This window comes from Micromys minutus, assembly GCF_963924665.1.
Source record: "Micromys minutus genome assembly, chromosome: 33".
Classification (NCBI taxonomy): domain Eukaryota; kingdom Metazoa; phylum Chordata; class Mammalia; order Rodentia; family Muridae; genus Micromys; species Micromys minutus.
The window spans coordinates 4,279,591-4,304,650 of NC_137968.1; the positions used below are offsets into that span (position 1 = coordinate 4,279,591).

General features: G+C 45.9%; 1 protein-coding gene across 4 annotated transcripts in view; it reads right to left on the reverse strand.

Moving 5' to 3' along the window:
* The window catches only part of UBR5 (ubiquitin protein ligase E3 component n-recognin 5), a 97,088-nt gene that overhangs the window by 7,818 nt on the left and 64,210 nt on the right, over positions 1-25,060 (reverse strand). For 2 of the 4 annotated variants that reach the window (XM_080909467.1, XM_080909464.1), the window contains exons 25-52: positions 24,817-24,940; positions 24,119-24,216; positions 23,059-23,207; positions 22,644-22,735; positions 21,423-21,569; positions 21,222-21,340; positions 21,021-21,147; positions 20,811-20,940; positions 19,642-19,802; positions 19,300-19,539; positions 17,858-17,981; positions 17,107-17,218; positions 15,875-16,006; positions 15,317-15,574; positions 14,609-14,877; positions 14,239-14,450; positions 10,788-11,021; positions 10,244-10,317; positions 8,507-8,679; positions 8,308-8,421; positions 7,313-7,533; positions 6,326-6,446; positions 6,121-6,225; positions 4,331-4,574; positions 2,556-2,667; positions 1,949-2,093; positions 1,050-1,180; positions 245-305 (exon numbers count right to left, since the gene is read on the reverse strand). In XM_080909467.1, coding sequence (XP_080765593.1) covers positions 245-305; positions 1,050-1,180; positions 1,949-2,093; positions 2,556-2,667; positions 4,331-4,574; positions 6,121-6,225; positions 6,326-6,446; positions 7,313-7,533; positions 8,308-8,421; positions 8,507-8,679; positions 10,244-10,317; positions 10,788-11,021; positions 14,239-14,450; positions 14,609-14,877; positions 15,317-15,574; positions 15,875-16,006; positions 17,107-17,218; positions 17,858-17,981; positions 19,300-19,539; positions 19,642-19,802; positions 20,811-20,940; positions 21,021-21,147; positions 21,222-21,340; positions 21,423-21,569; positions 22,644-22,735; positions 23,059-23,207; positions 24,119-24,216; positions 24,817-24,940 — 4,229 coding nt within the window. The remainder of the gene's footprint in view (positions 1-244; positions 306-1,049; positions 1,181-1,948; positions 2,094-2,555; positions 2,668-4,330; positions 4,575-6,120; positions 6,226-6,325; positions 6,447-7,312; positions 7,534-8,307; positions 8,422-8,506; positions 8,680-10,243; positions 10,318-10,787; positions 11,022-14,238; positions 14,451-14,608; positions 14,878-15,316; positions 15,575-15,874; positions 16,007-17,106; positions 17,219-17,857; positions 17,982-19,299; positions 19,540-19,641; positions 19,803-20,810; positions 20,941-21,020; positions 21,148-21,221; positions 21,341-21,422; positions 21,570-22,643; positions 22,736-23,058; positions 23,208-24,118; positions 24,217-24,816; positions 24,941-25,060) is intronic. The other 2 variants (XM_080909466.1, XM_080909465.1) reach the window with 2 other exon arrangements.

The following is a 25,060-nucleotide window of genomic DNA, read 5'->3' on the forward strand; positions in this document are numbered from 1 at the left end:
CCTGCACTGCTTCTCTCCTCTGCTGTGCAGTTCCCTGGGTCTCCAAGGCTTCATGTTCAAACACAAGAGCAACTGACTTGGTTTTCATTAATGTCTGACTAAATCAATTTCATATTTGATTCTGTATAGCACAACTACATGCCTTTCGCTTTCTGGACTATAAAACATGATTTGTATCTCCTGGGGGGGGGGGGGGTGATGTTGTTCTAATTGTTCATTATCACATGTACTGAAAGTCCCTTACCTGTACCTTTTCTGAGGAGTCTAATAATCCAAGGTCCAAGATACTGTCAGCTCCATTCTCCCTAAAAACAAACAAAACCCCTTTACAATCCAGAGAGGTGAAATGTCGAAACTTTAGTGTGAGAGTATCTATTCATATTTATTACACAACTGAAAACCCGATGTAGCCCAAAGCCACGCCCTGCGTTATGAGCAGAGTGCTCAGGAGCCTGCACTGCAAACTCAAGGCTCGTTCTTGTGCTACAGTGGCAAGGACACTGCTTCTCAAAAATAAAACAACCAAAACCCAAATTCCATCAGCCACTACACACACAATTCGAGACCCGGCCAAGGCACCGTGTAAGACAGCCTACAGAGTAGTCTTTACTGGGATGTTAAGGCCAGCACAAGCACATGCAGAGGGCAGGATGCTCAGAGCACTCAACTGGAATCAAAGTCTCTAGCATCAAGTCTACGTACTACCACTAAATTCACTGTGCTCTCCATAAAGCCCAGGGTTAGTTCTGCTCAACAGACAGCACTAAATTAGCAATGCCTGCACACAACAGCCAAGTCTTCCTTATAAAAGTGCCGCTTTCTCCCAGTGTTTGCATCACGGGCTGAGCTATTCCTGCTTACAGCCCCAGAGACAAGCTAGAGGAATAAAGGAACGATACATAGAAGACTATCCTGCCCAACTGTGCTACTCCTCCTACAACCCTGGCCCTGCTCCCTGCCTACTCCTCCTACAACCCTGGCCCTCCTCCGCAGACACACTCTTAGCTGATGTGGCTGGTGTCTACTGACCCTCCCGCCCTCCGCATTACCGTCCGTGTGCGATGATGAGTTCCATGGCCTCGTCCACTCTCGCCCTCAGAGAATCTTCACTCGCCAGAAGGAGGAGCAGCTGAGCTGGCGACAGCTCCAACAGCATGCCAGTGATCTTACTTGCGAACGCCTATGAAAGGACAGCAAATGTCACTACCAACTATGTGCTTCTTAAAAGCTACACCCAAACGAAGGGAAAGACGTAAGCTACAGTGACAACTGTCTGACTAGCTAGGCTTCCTTAGGAAACTGGAAGGTGGGTCAGACAACTCTGACAGCAGAGGCACAGGGCCAGGAACTCGCACATTTGTTGGGGATGGAATATTTCTATGAGCCTTTAAAAAAAAAAAAAAAAAGGTTTTGAATTCCAAGTAAGCATATATACAATTTCTATAACTTCTGTCTTCCCCAGGGAGCTACACACACTCTTTCTCATTTAGTACAGAAAAAAAGGGAGGGAGGGGAGGAGAAAAAGGCACCTATAGTAGGGCTGGCTTACTGCAAGAAACAGTGATTTTCTCTTCCATTAGTCTTTTGGCTGCAACATATGTACATAATGCATGAGCGCCTGCAACTAGCACAGCTTTCACGACGGAACAGAGACCCTGCGCCATCTCACTATCAGGAAAGAACTGCCTGCCATTTTCCCAGCTACAACTTGCTAATAATACAATACGTCTGCTTCAAAAATAGTGATTTGTGCCAGTTAACATACAATTAGCACAGAAGAATCCAAATTGGGTAGAGTTAAAGTATATTGAACTAAGTTAGTGTGGGAGTTACTTCTGAGCAACTAAGTGGGGGAGGGAGGGGGCGAGGGAAAAGAAAACCAAAAAGCTATTTTAATTCAAAAGGGCGAAAGAATTGCATGTTAGGGCCGAGAGCGCCCAGCACTTACAGGCTGCATTGCCTGCACCCGGGGGTAAAGCCTCTCTCCAAGCGCCTGCCGATGAGCTGGAAGAGGGTCAGGGTCGTCACTAGGGTTCCCCTCAGAGGCAGGTCGGAAAGGCCTGGTGTCGATGGAGAGCTGCCTCCTGAAGTCTCTGTGAAAGGAAGAAAGTGTATGTCTCCGATGTCACTACACCCGCGTGCCGACAGACACTGCCCACCATGACACGGAGATGGCATGACACCTAAATACTAAGTGTCTGAGAAACACACATTACCTAGGCTTGTCTCTAAAAATCTACATGGAAGGTATCATTTAGTTCTAAGGGAGCAGGACCAGACTGCCTATAATTCCTGGAAATTTTAAACCAAAGTAAGTGGAACCCGTTCTAATGAGAAAATTAAGAGATAGTTTGCCACAATTAAGACCTATAGGAAAGCAATAATCAAACTGAAGTGAATGAATAAAAGGCAGCACAGTCTGAATGCCCTGAGGCGTTGAAGCAGACCCCTTTACTATGAACAGACTAGTTCCCACACGTTCATCCAGACTTACAAAAGCCCTTATTCAACCTCCCTAAGATGCTGGCATCCAGTAACCCCAAAACCCACCGTACCTGTCCCGGTCTCTCCGAGATCCCGCTCGCAAGCCGCTGCTCCTCCTCATTTCCCTTTCCCTCTCTCTTTCCCGGTCTCTCTCGCCTCTGTTCCTCAGCCTCTGCATTAAGCCTAGAAGAAAAGATGAAATACAGCACACTGAGGTAAGTACAGGATGAAGAACTTTGTATTTCAGTCAACGCTAAAACGAGAAGAACACAAGAAAACATGGCTGTCCGAGAGCATCTGTGCTTTCGGTGCCTTTCTCCCTTTCCGTGTGCGGGACGTATGCGCGTCTATATGCCTAGGTGCGTGCATCACAGACGTCTCGCCGCGCCTTTGATGCGGGCTCTCACTGAAACCTGCCATTCCACGAGGGTTATGAGCACCTGTAAACGAGGCCCAGCTTTTCATATGCTGGGGATTTGAACTCAGGTCCTCCTGCTCTCACAGCAAGCACTACTGTTAGACCGTCTCCTTAGCGCCTTGGTTTCTGAGGTCACTGATACTTGGACAGGATGTACGTGGCACATCACACTTCATTTTAACATTTGTGAACTAAATTTTCCTTGTCATGTCAAAGCTATGAAATAATGTGAAAACCACTGCTAGACTGACCTCACTACACTTGGTAACGGCCTGGCCTTTACTAGCTGAGCCGTCTCTCCAGCCCGAGGTCATTATGACCAGTGCTCCACAGTTGAGGCTACTGAATACCTTCTGGCTTTGAGCACTACAGACCACATCTTTTTAGTTGTTGTGCCCTAACAAATGAGGCCAGACAACAACCCAGAGTCGGTTCTCTTCTCCCACCGTGTGGACACTGGGGCTCAAACTCAGGTCATCAGGCTTGGCAGCAAAACCTACCTCACCTGCCCCTGAGAATGGCCCTTAACGGGGTTTGAAAAAGGTTCTCTCTAAAATGTTTTAAGATTGTCCAAGTCTCGCCGCTACTGTGAATTCAATGGTAGAAGTGGTGGTCAGAGCTGGGGAACGCCCCATTTGTTCACCCCTTTCTGTGTCTGAAACCCATTCAGTCTTCATGGCGGTAGATCACAATGAGACACATACGTAGCCTAAGTAACGTCTATGAACTTCCTCTGACCCATTACTCCAGTCACTTTTAAAGCTGGCGGCGACCTTCTGACTGTGTTGGCTGCATCCCTGATTATCAGACACCTTTTGTCCGTTTCACGAAGCTATAAATATATTCACTGAAAACCAAGGAAGAGTCCCAACCCCAAAGTGGTGAGTTCATAATGAAGTTACAACACTACAAGACGCTAATTAAGTAAAGCCCTATTTTTTATCACGATCTATTTCATGTATGTGGGTACTGTCACCGTCTTCAGGCACACCAGAAGAGGGCATCGGATCCCCAGGGAAAAAAACAAAACAAACAAACCCTATTGAAATTAAAATAAGCACAGTGACATAGCTGGTTTACATGTCCCAAGCTCTTTACCTCACTGGGACTGCAACATGTTTGTGACTCAATCTTAAAACAGCCTACCTGGAGAGTTCTCCAATGGACACAATTAGTCCACTCAACACTCCAACCCCTCCCTGGATTGTTGTAGTAACACAACCTGTCACCCTCCAAACAAACAACTGAGGTGAAAAGCTAATCACAAGTATCCAAGGACATGTTGTAGAAAAAGCAAACTGTTCAATTTTCAATTCAAGCAGTTTGGTTGACACTAAATCAATGTAAACTGATGTAGACTGTAGTGTGCAGAGACACAGGACTATGACTGCCGTTGCCATGACAAACATGAGAAGTCTTAGCACTTACTTGTATGAGTACCTTTGTTAGCATTTTGGATACAATCTAGATTTGGCAATTTTTCATTTGACAAGAACGCTTGTGCAATGGCCGTATAGAAACTCCGTGCTACACCACTGCCCTCTCCTGGTTCATCCTTAAAGGTGACTTTAACTCTGTGGACAGCCATCGGTGTGGTAGCACATCTTCGGCCAAAATGATTGTTGAGCTGTCTCATCGTCTGCTGAATGAGAAGATCCCGATCTCGATCAACCTATTAAAATACAGCAAGTAGTTAATCAGGGCTAGAACCCAGAAGGTTTCTGTGTAAAGCCTAAAATAGAATCTCACCTTTGTAGCAAACTGTAAGAAATGTGAGGTCTCAGAAGCTTTAATGTCCCACATCAAATCAGGCTAATGGAATTTAATTCAATTTAAGTCCACCCAACCTTTCAAAGATACACCAGAAAACAACAGTTTTATTCATTTGATACACGAGAATGAACTCCAGATGGATCAGAGATATAAGCCCCCACCCCAATCTTGGTACGTAACCCAGGCTAGCTAGCCTAAGTCTTATTTCTACAGCCCAGGAGGGTCTCGAACTAATGAGTCTCCTACACTACAAATACCGGAACACACGGAACTCCCCAGTGACAGAAAACGTAAGCGCAGTGTGAGAAATGGAACACTAAAATGCCTGAAAGCACATCACCCCAAACCTGATAGACAACTTCTAACATTTGAGGGGTTTCAAAGTGGCTCGGCAGCTACAGGCAAGAGCAAGGAAGCACTCTGATTTGGATATGGTCTACGAAATGAAGCTACAAATTAATCTTAAGCCTTAAGCTACTATCAACAGTCATTTGAAACCAGATGTGATAGGCCATGCTTGTCTAATCTCCAAACTTGTTGAATTGTCAGAAGTTTAAAGCCGGCCTGAGCCACATTCTAAACCAGCTCAGGCAACAGAGCGAGTTCCATGTCAGAACGACAATGAAAACGTGTTATTGTGGAAGCAGTAATGGTGTGATTCTAAGACTGTTATAAGAAAAGCTCCGTATTCGGCCTAGAAGGAATTTTCAGTTTGAATTTAATGTCTCAGTATAAATTCACAGTAATTTCTTAAGGGCCTAGAAACAATGGTCACTCGGTAGAACATATAATGGCAAATCGGAGCTCACTGTAACCTTAGAACGCGTGTAGAGAAAGTCAACTTCAGACCCGTGGCAGAAACACACATGACATACACCGCACAGCAACAAGGAAGGCTGGCATGGACGGTGCTGACTGAGGGAGTAAAAGGACACAAACTGCCAACAAGACAGACTCCGCATCAGTAAGAATACTCGGAATGGAACTCAGTACATGAGTTTCGCACTTCCTGTTTATGTAATGGTGCCTGTGTGTGTGCGTGTCTGCATACATGTATACACTATGCAGCACACTTGCCCGTGCAACTGTGAAGGCCAGGTTGACACCAGGTTTCTCCTTCTATCGTTTTCTACCTTACTTTTGCGAGGTGGAGCTCTCACTGACTTTAGCAAGACTAGCTGAGGGAGGAGCACCAAGAGTCCTGTCTGCGTCTCCCCCACACCACCACATCCGGCTCAGGTGGGTGCTGGAGATATGACCTCAGTCCCTTAAGCACATCACCAACTAAATCACTTTCTTAAAAAAAAGTCATTGCTCTAAATTTTGTAACTATTATTTCTTTAAATTTAATTACAAACACATACCTATTCCTGAGCAGTATTTATTACTATTCTGAAAGTTTGAAGTGTCCCATGGCATGCTATAGATAGAGAAAATCTAAATACCTTTACCTCTAGTGATAAATCTCTTGATTGCTGGTTTCTCAGCTTTTCCATCTCTCTACGGAACTTTGATTCTTTTACCTCAAAACCACCCAACTCAGTTAAGATCTTTAAAAAACAAGAAAGAAAAGGGGGGGGGGGGAGACAATTATTCACGAGAGCTTGTTCTCAGCATGCGGAAGAGAGCGAAGGCGCACACGGTACGCACCGATCCAGGCTCTGCTCCGACGTCTTCCATGAACACTCTGCCAAACAGTTCTAGGGAGAGGCGCCAACGTCCCAGCAGCATGTCATGGGAAATAACCATCCCCATGAAGCTACACTGAGGCCTGTGAGAATTTAAATAAGCAGAGAAGAAAGCAATTAGTCAACTCCCCAAACCCAACCTTCTGGTCAATAGTAGTGCCTACCTTCCCTGGTCTTTTAATGTTCTGCTGTGCACAGTATTTCAAACCGTATCTTATTTAATGGAAAACGTTCCTGGTGTGTACGTGACTGTACGTGTGTCTGCACACCCACAACCACACCCACATCTGAGCACCTTCCAGCTTCAACTCGCATTTTCTTTTACTTAAGTCTGTCTCTTGGATGCCTCCTGAATTTGGTATCTACATCAGTAGTCCCGAACTAGCATGTGACAGAACAGAATCTATTACGGCCTCGTGACAACACTACGTCCTAGTAATTTCCGTCCCAGTACAGTGCTATCCGTTTCTCCACTGCAGATGTGAGTCCCATCCTTCTACCTGCGGTTCCTCCAGTGGTCCAGCCGTTGACATCGTTTCTCTTCTATGCCTAAAGCTAACTGGCTACCTGAGCTCCATCCCGCCTCAGCAGGTGGAGCAGCTACAGTTTTTAACTGGTCTTCCTACCTGATTCTTCTCTCCAACCTGGTCTATGTTCCGACCAACTCCTCACACAGGCTAGGCTGTTCCAGTGACAATACAGTGCACTTGTTCACTAGTAAACTCCTAAAACTAAAACATTCCAAAAGCTAGGGCATAAACAAGAGCCGACAGCTGGTGATGAAGCAGCCAGCAGTGTACACCAGTAACTTCTTATTTAACGAATAAAAACCTACTATGTCCAAGATACCATTTGTGAACCCTAATCAAGTAAATCACAAATCCAGAAAATTCTATTCTAACATTTACAGGTTAGTGGACCTGACAGCTTTGCACTGCGTGTGGCGTACCTGAAAGATGTAAGAGGGGGCCCTTCGCTTTCCGTGAGTCCTATCTCGGCTAGCAAACTGCTTTTCAACTGGGCAGCAACATCATGAGCCGACGGCCCTGGCTTTGAACCGCCGGCTTCTTCCGCCAGCGTGCTCTGCTCTTCCCCTTCTTTCTTCTGCCGGCTTTGCATGTTCATTACATTTTTTAGATTGGCAGCATAAGACATTTTAGTTGGAAGAACCTATGCAATATTAGGTTGAAATAAAAAGTTACACATTAAGGGGGGGAGGGGGAGGAGACTGACTTTAACTTAACAGAGCTCCACAGAAATCAGGCACATAATTAACACTTCCTTTCGAGAGCTTTCACCACTCAAGTGCAGTCTGCTGTGAACTGAAGTCCTGGGTGACCGCAGTCCAGTGCACTCACCTATTCATAATACTATCATGTTCATACACTATTTCTGCTGCTTCCGTCTCCTGCATATTCTGAATCATTTATTTTAATACTACAGTCCCCATAACCACTTAATTATAAACATCTATTCAGCTGTAGTTCTCTTACACTGGCTTTAAATGCAATGCTGTTTTTTTTTTTCCAGAAAAATAACAAAATGTGGTTTCACCTCTGAAACCTAAATGTAATTCGTGGTGATAACTGACATCCCAGTTAAAATGCTTCTTCTTCCAAGAGTCTCTTGGTCAGAGAGAACTGTGTCACTGTTAATGGCGCCTCACTGACCTTACACAGGTAACTGAGCACATCTAGGAAACCTCGGAAGCTAAAGTCACAAGCGTCTTACTTGGAAACCCAAACTCCAGAACAAACTAAGCACAAAATAAAGCTATGGGGTATGAGATGAGGTGACACTAAGAGACAGTGTACCGGAAGGAAGGGCTTCTGACACATCAGCTACTGGGGAGAATACACATTCTGCACTTAATACATCTCTTCAAATCTGGATGCTAGGAAAACTGCTAGTTAAGAAATATATTACAAGCGTTGACTCTCTTACCTCGAGACAATTCCTGTCCATTGTAATCTCCACTAAGCATTTCCCGCTGCTGGTAGAGGAAGAGTACAGACCCTGACTTGGGCGACCAAAGAGATCTTCCTTTCTAGCATTTGGCTGGAATTTTAACAAGACATATATTACAGTCAGATTGAACACTTCAAAATCAGCTATAAAACAACATTAGATCTGTTTAGTTCACCTGTAACAAATGTGGCTGATCAGCCAGGGGTATGGCTTCAGCCAAAGGCACTTCAAACGGATTTGGAGGTATACACCCAAGGAATGTCATAGAGCCTGAACGCCGGAAAAACGCGTGGTTCTGGCCCGTTTCTGCAGGAAGAGATTCATCATCCTTATCATTCAAAGTAGCGCCTAAACATTTAAAAAGATTGTAATTAGAAAGGGTAACAATATTAATCTCTTCAATCCAACGTGCTTGGAATCTCTTATAAAATATTAATATATCAGAAAGCAAGTTAAGGGCTGGAGATAAGTTCTGTGATAGAGCACAGCATCTACAAAACCCTGAAATGCATGCACACACACACACACACTACACACACATTACACACACATTACACACACACACACACACACACACACACACACAAAGTTAGTAGTCCAAAGTTTTGGCATTTTGTGGGAGCTTTGTTTTGCAAACAGGGTCTCATTGTGTGACATCCTTGGCTGTCTGAGAACTCTCCACGAAGACCGGGCTGACCTGCCTCTGCTCACCTCAATGCTGACGTTATAGGCCTGTGACACCACACCTACCTAGCTTTGGGTGTTTTTAAAGTAACTGAATGCATTATTATCATACGCTGGGGTTGGGGCTTTAGCTCAGTGGTAGAATGCGGCCTGCAAGTGCAAGGCCCTGGGTTCCTTCCTCAGATCCAGAAAGAGAAAAAGGAAAAAAAAAAAAAAAATCCATTCTTTTTGAATAGTTTCCTTACACCCTCTCTTTAGACAGAGAGAATAAAGCCAAAAGACAGCCAGTTTCCTGAGCGTGCTTAGGACTAAACCTGATAACACCGTAAGAAGATGACCAGAAGCCAAGCCTGACATTTGCTTCCCATACTAAAGTGAACAGGAGCTGTCTTAGCAACTTATTCACACCATATTTATATACAAGGCACACCAGCACCAGCTCTCCCGAATGGAACAAAACTTCAGCAGGCAGTGCTCACTAAGCGGTACAAAGTGAATTTTGGCAGGATTTTCAAAAAACAGAAAACAAAAAGGCAAACCCACTACTACAAACATCATCATCATCGTCATCAATAACAACAGAAATCCCAGACTAGTTGTCTTTCCTGAACTCGTAAGAGTCTGAGCTGAGATAATAAACAGGAAGCTGGACCACTGGACTCTCAACCACAATAATGAATAATCTCTAGGACAATGGTGCCCAGCCTGGCTAATGCTACAACCCTTTAACACAGATCCCCATATGTGGGGACACCTAACCATAAACCCATTTTCACTGCTACATCGGAATTGTCATTTTGCTGCTGCTGTGTGAACCTGTGTCTGCAGATGGCCGTGGGAGCCCGTGACAGGTCACTCAGGTCCCAGTCCACAGGTGACAAGTGCTGCTACAAGACCCTCCAACCGTTCGGCATTAAAGCTCTTCTCTTGGCTTCTGTGCTCAGACATAACTTACATTTTCTTAACGAAGTCTAGTTTGCACCGATATTAACAAACGCTTTCAGAAGACTTAAAGTAATGGAGAATATAAACGGAAAGAACTCAGAAGGAAGTAAAAGAAAAAGAGCGGATACTGAAAATTCACAGTAGCTCAGTGTTAATTATGAAAGAAAAAGGATCAACACAAACAAGAGGAATTCCCAGCCGACAGAACATGATGCAGTTGAAGAGCCTGGAGGGGACACTGAGGCAGCATTCCTTAAAGGAGAGGAGGCGCTTGGGCACTAACTTTGACTGGTGTCGTCATCATTCTCGTGCTCCGAGTCTTCATTGTCAATACCCAGCTCCAGAAGTTCTCGTGTCCTTAAAAAGAACAGTGAGAGTCACCTAAGTTAACTATTTGTGTGGTATGGAAAGGAGCCCCGGGGAGGGGACACCGGAGATGTCACTGGGTATCTAACTTGTACACGGAAGCCAGAAGACCATCTGCAGGGACCGATTTTCTCCTTCCACCATGTGGGACCTAGAAATTAAACTCAGGTGGCCAGGCAAGCGCCATTGGACATCTCACTCTGGACTGGGACGGTATAAAGTACTTAATGCTTCTCAATAATGAAAAGGGCTCCACACAAACTCTTCGATCAAAACATGACAAGACTTAACCACAAACATCTCAACTATTAGGTCTGATGAGATTCGGGTTTCTCAGGCTAAGTGAGTTTATGGATGGAGGACAGGCCCCTTTTCTACTTGAAATGTGTCCTCTTTGCACCGCTGATCTCAGTCCGAACTGCGACTGTTTACTCAGATGCCACACCAAGGAGTGGATATACCTTTTGCGTTCCAGTTGAGGGGTGTCTAAGGTTGTCTGTTGATTCATTGCTTTAATCCAATATATGAGGGCTTGGAAAACATAGGCCACATGTTTCAGCGAGCACACGTCCAGCACTGGGAGAACATCGGAGTGCTCGTCATTGTGAGATCTCATTAGAGACAGGGCGTAGTTGAGAAAGTCCCCTCGGGCAGACATCATTCCCTGGCGAGCACTCAGCAGCGTAGCACGTCTACTGGAGCAAAAAGAAACGAAAATGTTTATAAAAAGCCAAGTTTGAAATTTCATAAATATCTAAAATTAAGAAATAAAGACACTGGACTGCAGTGACCTTAAGTGACGTTTATCAATTAAGAGCACTTGATACCCTGCTTGCAGAGGACCCGTCAGTTCCCAGCACATACATGGTGGGACACAACTCCCCCCCCCCCCCCAGAACTCCGTTTCCATGGGGGATCTGATCCCCTTTATGGCCTCCTTACCAGTCTTAATAGGTCTGAAACTGCATTTCTAACAAGTTGTCAGTTAAGGCCACTGACAGAGTTCTAAAACCCATTATGAGAAGCACACCACCTATGCTGCCGTATCTTGTGTCAGCCAGATACACGCTCGAGTCATTTAAGAAGGAACCATCAAAATGACTCACGCCATCAGATGGCCTCTGTATAAGTCTGTGGGACAATTTCCTCCCCTTTGTTTGATGTGGAAGGATCTAGCACACTTTGCCCGAGCTACCCATCCGTGCTCAAAGAAAGCAGGCTTGAGCAAGTCATGAACAAGCCAGTAAGTGGCTTCCTACATCAGTTCCTGCCTCCTGGTTCCAGGTCTGAGTTCCTAACCTCACTTCCCTGGATGACTGACTACAAGCTGTAAGCTGAAATAAGCCCTTTCCTCCTAAGTTACAGCAATAGAAAAGGGTCTAAGACAAGAACAGTATCAAATTGCCGGGCGTGACCACTCATGCTGTCCCACCTCTGGGAATGGGGCAGACCTGGGCTGTATACCAAATCTGATGCCAGGCTACTACATGTCAAAATAGCTTAAAATAGAGACCGGACGGACAGTCAGACAGATGATACCAAAACCAAAGCAGCACAGAAAAGTATTAAGAGATCTGAACTTCTGTTAAAATTAGAAACTTGTGACGAGTAAGTGAACAGGGATGCCGAGGCTCAGGTGAGGAGCACGCGCCGCTCTTCCAGGGCCACGTTCAGATCCTGGAACCCACTAAAGCAGCACACAAGTACCACTGACTCCAGCGCCAAAGGAGCCAATGCTCTCTGTTTGGAACCCTCAAGTGGCATTCACTCGCACATACATACTTTTAAAAGGGGAGGGGGAAAGACAGCTAAAGAAGAATGAAGGCTAATAAAAATCTTTTAAAAATCCGATAAGGACTTCTGCTGGGATAATATTATCTCACACTATGTAAGGATTACATCTGCACCATTCAAATGAGATACAGGCTGAGGTTTGGTATTGTTAGGCATGCCCTGCCTTAGTTTGTAACAATGCTCTCATCACTTTCTGATTGGTTAAAATAAAATGCCTATGACCTACAGAAGGTAAAACAGAAAGGTGGGACTTCTGGAGGGAGATTGGACTCTGGGAAGGAGTCAGTAGTGAGAGTCAGACAGACAGACAGACACAGAGGACAGAGGGAAGGAGAGGTAACTAAGCCGTGTGGCCAATCTTGGATTAGCATCAATGGGATAACTGAGGTAGTGGGAAGCAATGCCTAGCTTTAAAGCTGAAAGCTTATAAATAAGTACAGTCCCAATGTTGTCATGAGGGAGCTATGGCAGGTATAGAAAAGCACATGGCTATAGAATTCTTATCCAAAACATAATAAAGAACTCGTATAACTAAAAGCTTTTAAAAAAGAAAGCTAATTCACAGAGTTGCATGACTAAGCAGACATAGGGCAACTGCTAATCATGGTTAAAATGTCCCAATATTACTACAGCAAATCAAAACCACAATGAACTCTGGTCTGTCATTGGAGGTGTTCCCGCCTCTCAAGTAGGAGGACAGCGCGGTGCTGTATGACACCAACTGGGATGCCCAATAAAGAAGACAGAGACACTGATACACAGTGCTTATGAGATCCGTGCCTACAACCCCAGCGTATCCACGGTGGCTACAGGAAGGCAGAAGTTCAGAAGATCTAAAGATCAAAAGGTCTCTACTGCTACAAAATAAGTGTAGGCCAGAAAGGGGAGTGGGAGGGCAAAATAAAGGAAAATTAAAGCTCCCACACACCACTACTCAGAGTGTTCTCCTTTTAGGAAGAGTCCGACAGCACTCAGACTGTTAAGCACACACCACTGCCATAGCAAATTTACAAGTAGGTAAAGATACCAAAGTTTATGTCTACACAATCTTAAAAAATGTGCAGCATCATGCATGGTAATGAGAGGTAGAAATATTTCAAGTGTCAATTAATACAGTGAGGTAGAATACTTTTACAGCTATCGACACATGCTACACATGAGTGACCCAAAAGACCATCATGTTAAATAACAGAAGCCAGTCCTAAAAGACTATGTATTGTATGATTCTATTGACACAAGGTGTTCGGAATCTACAGACAGAAACTAAGACAGGAATGACCATTAAGATGTGTAAGACTTCCTAAGGACATGATGAATGTATTTCAAATTGTAACTAGTCAATTAAACACACACCTAGTGTGTGTGTGTGTGTGTGTGTGTATGTGTGATTACAGTGACTGAGAAGTAGAGGGGGACACAACACTGTCCTTTGTGGAACAGGACTCCTGAAACAGAGCTATTTCCCATCTCCTAATGCAGGTGTCTCGACCAACCAGCTCACCGATTTTGCTCCCAGTCCCTAAATGTTCAAAATCAAGTGCTCTATTCCTAGATTTCTATTTTCAGGTAAGTTGTTTAGAAGCAAGTATTTAACACAAATCTCGCCACACCCTGCCCTGTGTCAACAATGACTAGTGTCTCCTGTCTTTCCCGATGTGCTCCAGACCTGTGTCTTCTCTCGCTTCTCTCTATACCAGTGACAGTAAGACCCAAGCCCGGCTGTGCTGCAGACCCGACTCCCAGTGGATGGCACGGCTCGGACTGCAATGCCGGGCTAATTCCTAGTCCCGAGAGGCGGTCCATCTAACTGAACACAAATACATGCATGCAGTTTATGACTTAAGGCACGTGTGGTGACAACCTAAAACTGACAGCTCACTTGGCCCTCCCACATTCCTGTTCAGTCAAAAACAAATCTTTCCGGGAAATTGCCGGGGGCAGAAGAGGACCAGGCCCCGTGTAAACAAGGACACAGGCTAAGGACGGTTTTGCTTCAACTGCCTCTCCAGGAACATGAGGTGGTTACTATCTCCTTCGCCATTAGGACGAGGTCAAATGAGAAAGCTCTGACCTAGACTTTAGGGTCCAGTACACGCCTGCGTATGGAGCATTTCCTACCGTCTGCCTTCAAGCGTTCTCAAACTGGCCTCTTCCCGAGCAGTGATCCTCTCTCTCCGAGCCGAGTTCTGAGAGGCGTGCAGGGGGTGGTTGGGGTGTCCTGGGTCCCCGGCAGACGCTAACGCAGAACCATAACGTAACTGAGCTTCAGTGGAGTCCATGACACTGACCATCCAGTTCCACGTGGGAATAAGCTTTTCTTCTACATAGCTCTATGAAGATCAAACTAAAATAGTCAGAACTATCCCAGCAAGGCTAGTTCTCATACAGTACTAGTATCTTAATACTTAAGCATTTGCAATATAACCATTTATACCGAAATTCTCCTAATGGATAGGCAAACAGTAAGTAACTGTCAATGGTTTCCTACCTGTAAGTTGACTGCATCTTGGTAAGTCAGTTTCACAGCTGCGGGGATCTGAGAGTACACCAGGTGATTGTACTTAGGAATGAGGCCCATCAAGTCGGAGATCTGCCTGACGACGATGCTGTAAGCCCTGGCTAAGCTGCTCGCAGACGTTAAGTAGCTGCTGGCATTGCTAGCTTCCAACGCAGCCGCTGCTGCTGCGGCACTGGTACTGATGGTGCCGCTCCGGCGTAAATTTGAAGGGTCGATGTAAATCAAACCTGCAGAACTTGCTAGAAGGAGAAAGGACAATTATGATAAGCTTAGAAGGTTGCTAACTGCTAGTGACATGGTATAGGCGCATAAATCTGAATGGTCAGTTCATAACATGTACATAAGAAAAAAAGCACGCCTCTACTAAAGTCTGGGGGAAGAGTGTGACGCTGGGCAAGAGTGAAAGCGCTGCCAGCCGTCTGTGCTGCACGTCTGGCTGAAGTGGAGGCGCTGGAGTCCCGCTGACACGCGCAGGTGAAGGCAACAGATGTGATTAGCGTCTGACAAGGGGCAGAAGACCGACAACAACTGTCCTACCCAAAGCAACGATGCAAAAATCAGGAAATCCTGACACAACCATATTTATGTTTGAAACTCAGCAAAGGAATGTTTATAAAACCGTGTTGTCTACGTGCGCGTGCTGGAGAGCTCCCAGAAACAACTCCTTCCCAGACTCGCCTGCCGGTGTAGACGTGCCGGACGGAGCCGCGCTGGCCGCCCGCTGGTGCTGAGTATTGCGGACGGCCCACTGCATGGAGCGCGGGGCCTGGGCTGCGCCGCTCGCGTGGGAGCTGTTCGTTGTCCTCTCCAGAGGCTCGTCCAGCATAAAGGTCTCCTGCTCGATGTCGTCACTCTGACTGCTACTGCTGTCAGAGTCACTCGAGTCATTTGACTGAGAGTCGTCTTCGGAAAAAAAGGCAGGAACACTGCTCGCCCCTGAAGTTTTAATTTATAAAACAAAAACCACTGTAAATCCACTGATAATTAACTTCACAATGTGCCTCACACTCAAGAAAATACCGTATTCAACCGTGACAAGTGGTATATAATACTGAGAAGCTTTAAAAGAAAAAAAACTCTTTTAAATAAACTTTAAAATTAACCCATTACTGAAAAAAAGCAAAGCTAATAAAAACGGTCACAGAAAAAGAAATAAAATTACACAAAGGTCTAGCTAGCCATACGCATACAATGACTGCTCACGATGAAAACAGCTTCTCCCACAGGGCGACATACCTGCTTCTGAGCCAGCAGTGGCTGCAGTGACCACACTTCTGCGCCCACTAGCATTATCCTGGTTACTATGGTTACTCTCGCTGTCGCTTTCCGTCTCGGCCGCTGCCAACAAATCTAGCTCCATGTCACTTCCTAGAAAGGTATTAAGTAAATTAAATAAAAAGGGTGAAAGGTTCACCAAATACAGGTGTGACATGGTGCTATTCCCAAAGAGTAGGAACTGAGGAGGCACACGCGAGGCACACGCGAGGCACACGCGAGGCACACGCTGGTCGGGCCGGGGTAAGAGCTGTTCTGCATTGGCTCCTCACAACGGAAACTTCCTCCAGCACTGTCCGCAGACAGGGCCTGGCAGCGCCCACTATCCGCCTGCTCTATTTCATCTCTTCTTCAAAGGAGAACTTAAAAACTTGTATCCACACTAACATGTCAAGATAAATGCAATTCTAATACTGCGCTTCGGTTACCTGCAACAGAGCCAAAGGCTGGCTGTGGAATCCCCGGAGACTGTGTGGGGACCGCCACCCGAGAAGAGCCTGACTGTAAGCTGACAGCTGTTACCGCTCAGCTTATAGACTGTTTTCCTGTTCTCTCCACTGCAGTTTCCACTATTAAATTATGATTGATTTACTTGCTATGTAGCCCAGACTGGCCTTCAATTCAAATCCTGCCTCAGCTTCCAGAGTGCCGAGTATTTTCCCACTGAAGTGTTTGTAAGAAAACAGGCTGTGTGGTGGGCAGTGAGACGGCACCGAGCAGCGGTAGTGCAAGACCTGAAATCATCTCAGAGTGCAAGGGAGGCAAAACACCATGTTGTGGCTGACCTCACACACATGTATGCACACATTAAGTGGTGGTGAGCGGGTCCACACGACGGTGAAGGAGGTGAGCTGGGAATCAGTGCAGAGTGTGCGCGGCTCTGACAGGAGCCTCCCCCCCCCCCCCCCCACACACACACACACACGGCATGGTCACGCACTTCTGCAACCCCAGCCCTGGGAAAAGGAGGCAGGAGAATGACATGCTAAGGCCTGTCTGGGATACTCGACACCCTGACTCACACATCAAGTTTCTTCAACAAGAAAGGGGGAGGGAGTTAAACTTTATGCGGGTTTGCAGTTACTTCCTTAACTGTGAAACACACTACCAAGTGCTTCAGCAGAAAGTAACTTGGTGCCCTCCAGGGACCGGCACCCGACTGACACACACCACAGGGCTCTCAGCCTCCATACCATCTTCATCGTGTTCGTCGTGATGACCCTCGGCCTCCGCGTTCTCTTCCCCGTGCTCCTCCTGCTCATCGTGGTGATCCTCTTCTCCAGCCACGCCTTCCACCACCTCCACCTACACCCACAGCCTTATGTATAGACAGTCACAGCACATAACAAACACGTCTCTACCAATTGGGGCCATAGAATTAGTGAACTAAAATCGGAAAGCTCTCAAAAATAAGGGACTCTAAATTTGTATTATGCAGTTTAAAAATCATTTACTAATGGTTTTTAAATAGTAAAAATAATTTACGAATCATTACTAATTCATTATGAAAAAAAAAATCAAACAACATATCCTATAGTTTGTAATCAGTGTCTATAAAGAGGCTTCAAAATGAGAAGTAAAAAACTGCCCTGGGAAATGGGGAAAGGGCTGAGATTTCTATATACTTCAACCGTTATAAAATTACAATTTCCTGTTTTTCAAATACATTGCACTAAACTACTAAAGAAATGTCAACGGTGAGGCTATCTTCAGTCTTTGTCTTTAGATAGAAAACCAGTCTATGTGTCCAATTTCCTGGTGCTCACTAAATGGAAGTTAACTGACATCACTGTGATGCGTAAAAGCACAAGTGAGTCTAACCAAGGGCGGCAGGGCGGCTGGGACACTCGGCAGTATTAAACTGGCCATCGATACTGACTTCTAGTGACTGCTTTTCCCACCACATCCAATCGTGTCACCTGCACCTAAAACAATTAAAATCACCTCTTCCACATCTGCTGACACAATGTCATCCTGTTCTTCGTCCCGGCCTCTGACAGGCTGTGACTGGCTGCTGCGCCTCTGCTGTGGGTTCCGGATGATGTAAGAGGAAGGGGACTGACTGGAGCTGTAGGGAGTCGGGTGGGGAGAGCACAACCGTCACACAGGCTCACACAGCGCAGCTCAATCCTTACACTCCTCCTTCCCGCAGCATCCTCAGATGCCCAAAGTACTGACACCAACATTCATGCACTGAAACAGTTTCCACCCCGCACCAGCTTGCTTCCCTTTGCCTGTTAGTGGGTGAACACGGCATGGGGAAATCACATTTACAAATCATCTCCTAAAACAGTAACGACCAAAAGCAGAGTGCTCAAAGTTTCACTTCTCCTCAAGTTCGACTCAGACATAACCAAAGGCAGGTGCATCCACATCACAACGGGAGCAAACTATCAGTAAACTGAGTTTAAAATAACAGACACTAGAAACGTGATGTTACACAGCCCTCTGCCCACTTCGAGTCAAGAATGAGCTAAAAGAAATTAAAATATAAAGCTTTCAGTGTCTTTCTTCTTAACAGTTTTCCTGAGAAATGAGAACCAAAGAAGCTATGAGAAACGCCTGGGGCAGCAGTGTTTTCGTAGAAGTATTCAGGCCCTTACCTCATGACCAGGACTTCTGGGCTCTGCTAAAACAGATGAATCATTACAAAGGCAAAGAAGAAGCTGAGAGAAAAATCTTTAGTGTGTGTGTGTGTTGTGTGTGTGTGTGATATATATATATACACACATATTGTTAAAGACGGGGTTCCTCTATGTAGGGCTCTCTGGCTGTCCTGACTCACTGTAGACCAGGCTGGCCTTGAACTCAGATCTGCCCGTCTCTGCGCCCAAGTGTGCACCACTACATCTGGAAGGGGCGGTTCTGATAAAGTCCTGTTCCCTCACTGGTTCCTGATTTGTCGGTAAAAAAGAGCTGACTGTTGGGCAGCAGGCACAGGGACGTCCGGGCGCAGGAGGAAAACGCAGATGAAAGGAGAGGTTTCTCCGCCATGCTTTGGAAGAACAAAGCAGCAGCCGTGTGACGTCTGGAGGGGAGCCGGGGTCTGTGGCCACTCAAGTTCAGGGCAGGCAGAGAGATGAGGGAGTGAACTGGAGAGGTGGAGAAATCAGTGCCCACTTCCTGGAGCAAAGACGGTGCATGAACTACGAGCAGCACAGCTGGCTATCTATTACTTTCTTTCTGAACTCTGTTTCAACCTTTTTCACTTACTTAGTGAGGTGTTAGAACTCCCAAGGTCTGGAAGTGTTCCGCTGTTAATATTTAGCTTTAATCCATGGTAGTCAGGTACTCAAGCATTATACTTACATCAGGCGACACAATCAGACATGAAAACTGTTGCCCCGCTTTGCTAAGCCAAAGCCCGTTCCCATGACACCACATACCTGCTTGACTGGTCGGACGGCGGCCGCGGCGGCAATGGCTCTACTGAGAACAGCTCCTCGCTGCCCTGCATGGCGTCTATGCTCGTGCTGGCCAGGGTAAACGGGGCCGTGGGCCGGGCGATCCCCATCCTGACGGGAACAATCAGAGACTCTGCGACGTTGCACAGCTCTTCCACAGCGTAAGGGAGCAGTGCTTGAAACACACGCTTGCACTTTCCAATCGGCTGTGGGATGAAGTTGCTACAGCAGGAAAAAAAGACGGGAACCTCTTAGGAGTCGTCCCGTGTGCACATTAACACCATCACACTGAAAATGTGAGCCGAGGAGCTCTAAGTGCCTTACTTTTTCTTCTTGGATGAAGCCATTTCCACACTAAGAATGACGAACACTCTGGCCACCGATCGCAGAAACCTCATTGTCACGGCAATCGCTTCTTCGCGGCGTCCAGGTGTGTATTTGTTTTGGAGTTCTTTTACTAATGTGCCTAGCAGAGTATCTAAAAGCTTTAAAGATTGTAATCGTTCCATTAATGCTGAGACAGGCCACACAACGGTTAAGGAACAGTATTGCAGTACTTTAAAAATATTAATAGTTCCCAATAAAATGTTAAAAATAATGGTTGTTTGTGTGTGTATGTGTACAAAGTATGTATGTGTGTGCATGTGTGTGTGCATGTATGTGTGTGTATGTGTACAATATGTGTGCGTGTGCAGGTGACAGAACAACCTGTGGACAGTGTCCTCCCCTCCTACCGTGTGTGCCCAGTCACTGCAGGCTGTTAGGCTTTGGTGACAAGCGCCTTTCACTACCTAAGCCACCTCAACAGGCCCTGTTACAACACTTTGAAACAAATGGAAACAAAGCACTTCCAGGTTCACGCGGCACTGTGTCTGACAGTCGGCTTTGTCCCACAGTTCTGCGTGTACTTATTATACATGTAAAATATATACCAAACATGTGCAATCAGAACACAGCTCTCTCACTGAAATACACTCATCACATCTGATTTACTACTTTCTCAAAAGAATACCCAGTCTCATGTTATTTTTTAAAATACTGCTTATAACAATCTTTATATCCAGACATGTTAAATCTCATTTCAGTCAATGATAAGCTATAATGTAAGACCTCCTGTGCTTAGTCACAAGACGTTTTTGTTTTCCTCATTTTACACTACTGTATCGGAACTTTATGCTGCTACTGTAAACCAGGCGGCTCCTGACAGTGACAAGGCAGCTGCAGAGACTAAACAATGTCTCAGCGCCTCAGTCACAGCTTTCCACCACCGCGTCCAAGCGTCTACATTTTAGTTTACAAAAAAGAGAAACAAATTTTAAAAAGGTTTACACATTTTTATCGTTTTAAGGTTTTTATTTAAAATAAAATTCATCCACTGGAAACCATCCAAGTTGATGGATTCCCTTTAATGCAATCAGCAGAAGCTATCGGTCTCATAAGTAAGGCTTTTAAAACCATGGGATGCTAAGATTAAATTCATTTAATGAACTCACCAAGATATCGGCTGTGCACCTGACAATAAGGCAGTGAGTGAAGCAGTCGAGCCGGATGGTGCCGCTCTGCTGACTGAGGTACACCTGCTCTTCCGGCAGAAGATGGCCGACCCTGCTGCTGGCACTCAGACTGGGGAGGAAGGAGACAGACTGCACTGTAAAAACGAACCCGGAAACTGGGAAAATGTAAATGTTTTAACAAATACATACGGGTCCTTGTTCTCCTGTGACCCAAACATAATCATAGATCTCAAAGCGTTCCAGTCCTGAAGAACGCGCTCCAGGGCCAGCTGGGCAAACCTTGGGGGCTCCAAGTCATGGTCAGGCATATCTGAGTCTGAAAAGCAGGAACGGGTCAGACAAGAGTAGAAGTCCATGCTCGGTTCTCGGTGGAACTGTGCGATCACTCACCTTCAGGACTGGCTGTTTTCCTGTTCCGATCCTCCCTGATCCGCGGAGGCCTATACTGACAGTGCTCCACCGTCTGCCTGGCCACGGTCTGTACCAAGAACAGCAGGAGGTGCTCTCCCCTGGAAACGGCATGTGTGAGGGTGAGAGACTAGCGCGTGCCGCCCTCCTCCAGCACCCAGTCTGCGTCCTAACTCTACTTGCCTACTGTTTGGTAGGGTGACCAGATCTGTAGCAGTGAGCAGGCGATAAAGCAGATCGAGGCGAGCAGACTTCTGTCCAGCGATCAAAGTTTTACACTTGCATTTCTCCCAACAATCACAATAAGCGGTTGGTGAAGTCCGCTTGAGTCTGTTTAAAAAAAAAAAAAAAAAAAAAATCACAGAAAGTTCATATATGAACTTTAAGATACATAGATCAGTGAGGACCTATTACTTGATAAAACTAGAGAACTCGTGTGTGTGTTTAAATGAAAGAATAACTGTTACCAGCCACATACAAAAAAAATAGTATTTAATGGTACAAAGTCCAGAAAGCAACACAAAAATTCCTACGAGAACTATCTCCCTGTAATGTCCTGGGACACTTCTGTTGTCCTTCCCAGTCCCCACCTACCCCGCCTACACGGTCCTCACGTAGCACTGAGTCAACTCTAACCACGGGAAGCACTTGCGTCCTGCATGTGTCTTACCTGAGGGTCTGCAAACGCTGTCAGAGAATGAAGTTCCTGGCTCGCCCTGCCCTGGCAGCCAGTGCTGAGTAGACTCGATAAACACAGAGAAACTCAGCCCCGTGGAAACAGACAGAACCACACTCCTGGGACTCACTACGAAGCAGGGTGAGCGAGGGACAGACCCGCACACGTGTAGAGTACTCGGAAGTCCGAGGACAATTTGCAAGTCTGTTCTCTTTGTACATTATGTAAACCCGGGGCTCAAACTCAGGTTCGTGAGGCTTTGCCACAAGTGCCCTTACCTGCCAATCCACCTCCAGAAACCAAAATGGAGGATTGTGATGGCCCGTTTGTCTATAACCTACCACATTTACACGTTTTTGTGTGTTCCCAGCAGGTGGTCCTGTTGCTAACACCGAGACTTCCTGCTCAGGTCTGTGAGAACTAACAAAGCCAGCTGGGACGACCCTAGTACAAAACGGGAGCTCGCTGCCTCCAGGAGGCAGGTAAGGCAGAGCCCAGTTACTCCTCGGGACATGTGGCCCGAGCAGAGGGAGGTGGCATGGAAGACGGTGGCTGCAGAGTACAAGTGACACTGTTCTGCAAACACGCTCAGACACTGACCCCATTCTGGTCACACTCTCCCTAGCCTATAGTTACAGACACAGATCTAACACCCCACAGCGGCCACACCGCCCGTGAGGACGGACTCTGTGAGAGCCCGGGAAACGCAGGGCGGCGCTGGGACTTACTTGCAATCGTGTCCTTTATGACAAACCCTTGCACATTCTGTACAACAACAAAGTGACTCCAGTAAACCGCAAGTCCGACACTCAAAAATGTCCTGAAATTAAAAGGGTCACGTTTGAGAAAAAGTACACGTGTAACTCATCACCACCCAGGAGCTTGGGAAACGGGCATGGTGAGCACACAGCTGACAAGGTGTGCAAGGATGAGAACCAAGCAGCAGGAGCACATCCTCGAAACAGACGGGCAGTGACCGGTCACACCGCCGGGGTGGCCCAGCTCTCATGACTGCCACAATGAACTGAGTAACGATGAGCTTTTCTTGGGCCACATTTATTAATTCTTTGGATAATTTTGAAAGTACATGCTTTTAACTGTCGTCAAAGGAGGGGACAGCGCTCTGGGCTCAGGACCGTGTACCTGGTTAATGTGCTCCGCTCCGGTCCACGTAAAGCTGCAGGTGTCGTTGCAGCACAGCACATAGAGAGGAGAGTCGTCAGGGTTGGTACCTGACGGGCAAACCATCCCCATAAACACGTCTTCCTCCTTTTCACTTGCAGATACTTCAGCTAAAATATTAAAAACAAGAAAGGATCGAACCACAACCACAACTGAAGAGCTTTAATAAATATTTAGTATGAACTAGAAACCACTACATACTAATTATGTTAGTCAAAAGTTCAAAAGTCTGATTGGAGATGGCTCATCCGCAGCACCTAACACTCACACGGTCTAACGCTGCGTCCTGCCTTCACAGGCATCAGACATGCACATGGTGCACAGAAATACACTTGAAAATCATTTGCTGTTTTTAAATTCTGAAAGCCAGTGTGTGAGAAAATCCAACCGAAGCTGGAGCACCACGGGCAAAGCAGCAGAGACGGTGACTGCACGGGACACTAAGCAGGCCAGCCGCTGGGGTTCCCAGCCCTGCGTCCAACAGTGGAGACCCCAGCTCTAGCCAGACCTCAGAATGCACACCGACAATCCCAGCACACGAAGAGCAGCCTGTTCAGCGAGACAGTGAAAACCCCGAGACTGCTCTGTCTCAGTCAGTGAGCTACAGACCACATCACAATTTATTAACACCAGTGTTTAAAAAAAATCATCTTTTAAGAACTGGATAGCAGAAATAGGTTTCCCTAAATTCTTCCATGAACTCCTACTGTGGCAGCCGGTTACTGCCACACAGTTTCACCATATCCATCGGGATAACTTTTATGAAGATTTTACACTATGAATTATAAGCGTAGTTTATTTAAAGTCAAAACTTTATGCGAATTACTTTTTTGATAAAAAATTTAAAACTTTGAGAAAAGCATTAACAAAATTTTAGACATACAAAATTAGCTTGATAGAGTCACAATGATATCATTTATATATACAAACGAAGTCTAAATGATTCTAGTGGTAGATATGAACAAAATCCAGTCAAATTCTAAATGAGCATCATACTTAGGCCTCGATCTACACTCATTACCTTTGGCAACCTTCTGGGCTGTCTCTAGGATGGTGATTGCGGCAGGATAAGCTCTACCGCTCACGGCTGACATAAACGGGGTCATTCCTCTCGCATCCCTGAAACCAGAGATGACTATACATTAGGATCGTGTCACCTAGACAAGATGTGGGGGCTCACACCTTTTCCCAGCACTCTGGAGGCAGGGCAGGCAGTCTGAGTAGCCGGCCAGCCTGGTCTACAGAATTCCAGGCCAGCCAAGACTACACAGTGAGACACAGCGCCCCCGCCCCCAACAAAACAACCATAAATATTATCTTCCTATTTTACTGGAAAATAAGTACTCGTGCTAATCAACTTAACTTCTGTCTGCATCACAGAAAGACCACTCTATGCTCCTATAGAGAAACAATTACTCTTGTAGCCTCAGGATCATGATTCTCCTCCCTCAGCCTCCTAAGTTCAGGGATGCTGGCCACACCAACATCCTTCTGGGCTTTTGCTAACAAAAAGTCGGTCTCTATTCATTCAGTTATGTTCTCTGATGCTCAAAGACTTCTTTCACTGAAGAAAATTTAGTTGCAGAGGAGACACAATCCTGACCGTTTACCTTCCCACACAGTGCTTCTGTAGCAGAGGAACGGCACTGGTGGGTTCTAATGCGTTTAGCACTTAAGTCCCAGGATTGTTCTCAACCGTGAGTCTGTCAAGCCACTTACTTGGCAGAAAGAAGCTCTCGTAGATAAGGCTGCAGAACTGCACTGTCACACAGCAATTTTAATATAAAATGCGCGTTTGCCTTTCGATCCTTGGATTCTACTACAGAAGGCTCCGTGGAAGGACCTGTAATTAAGCAAAATCATTTGATAACAAGTAAGAAAGTGTTCTCCAAATCGATCAGATACACAGTCAACAGAACAATATCCATACGACAAATTAACTTATCACAAAGAATTAAAGCAT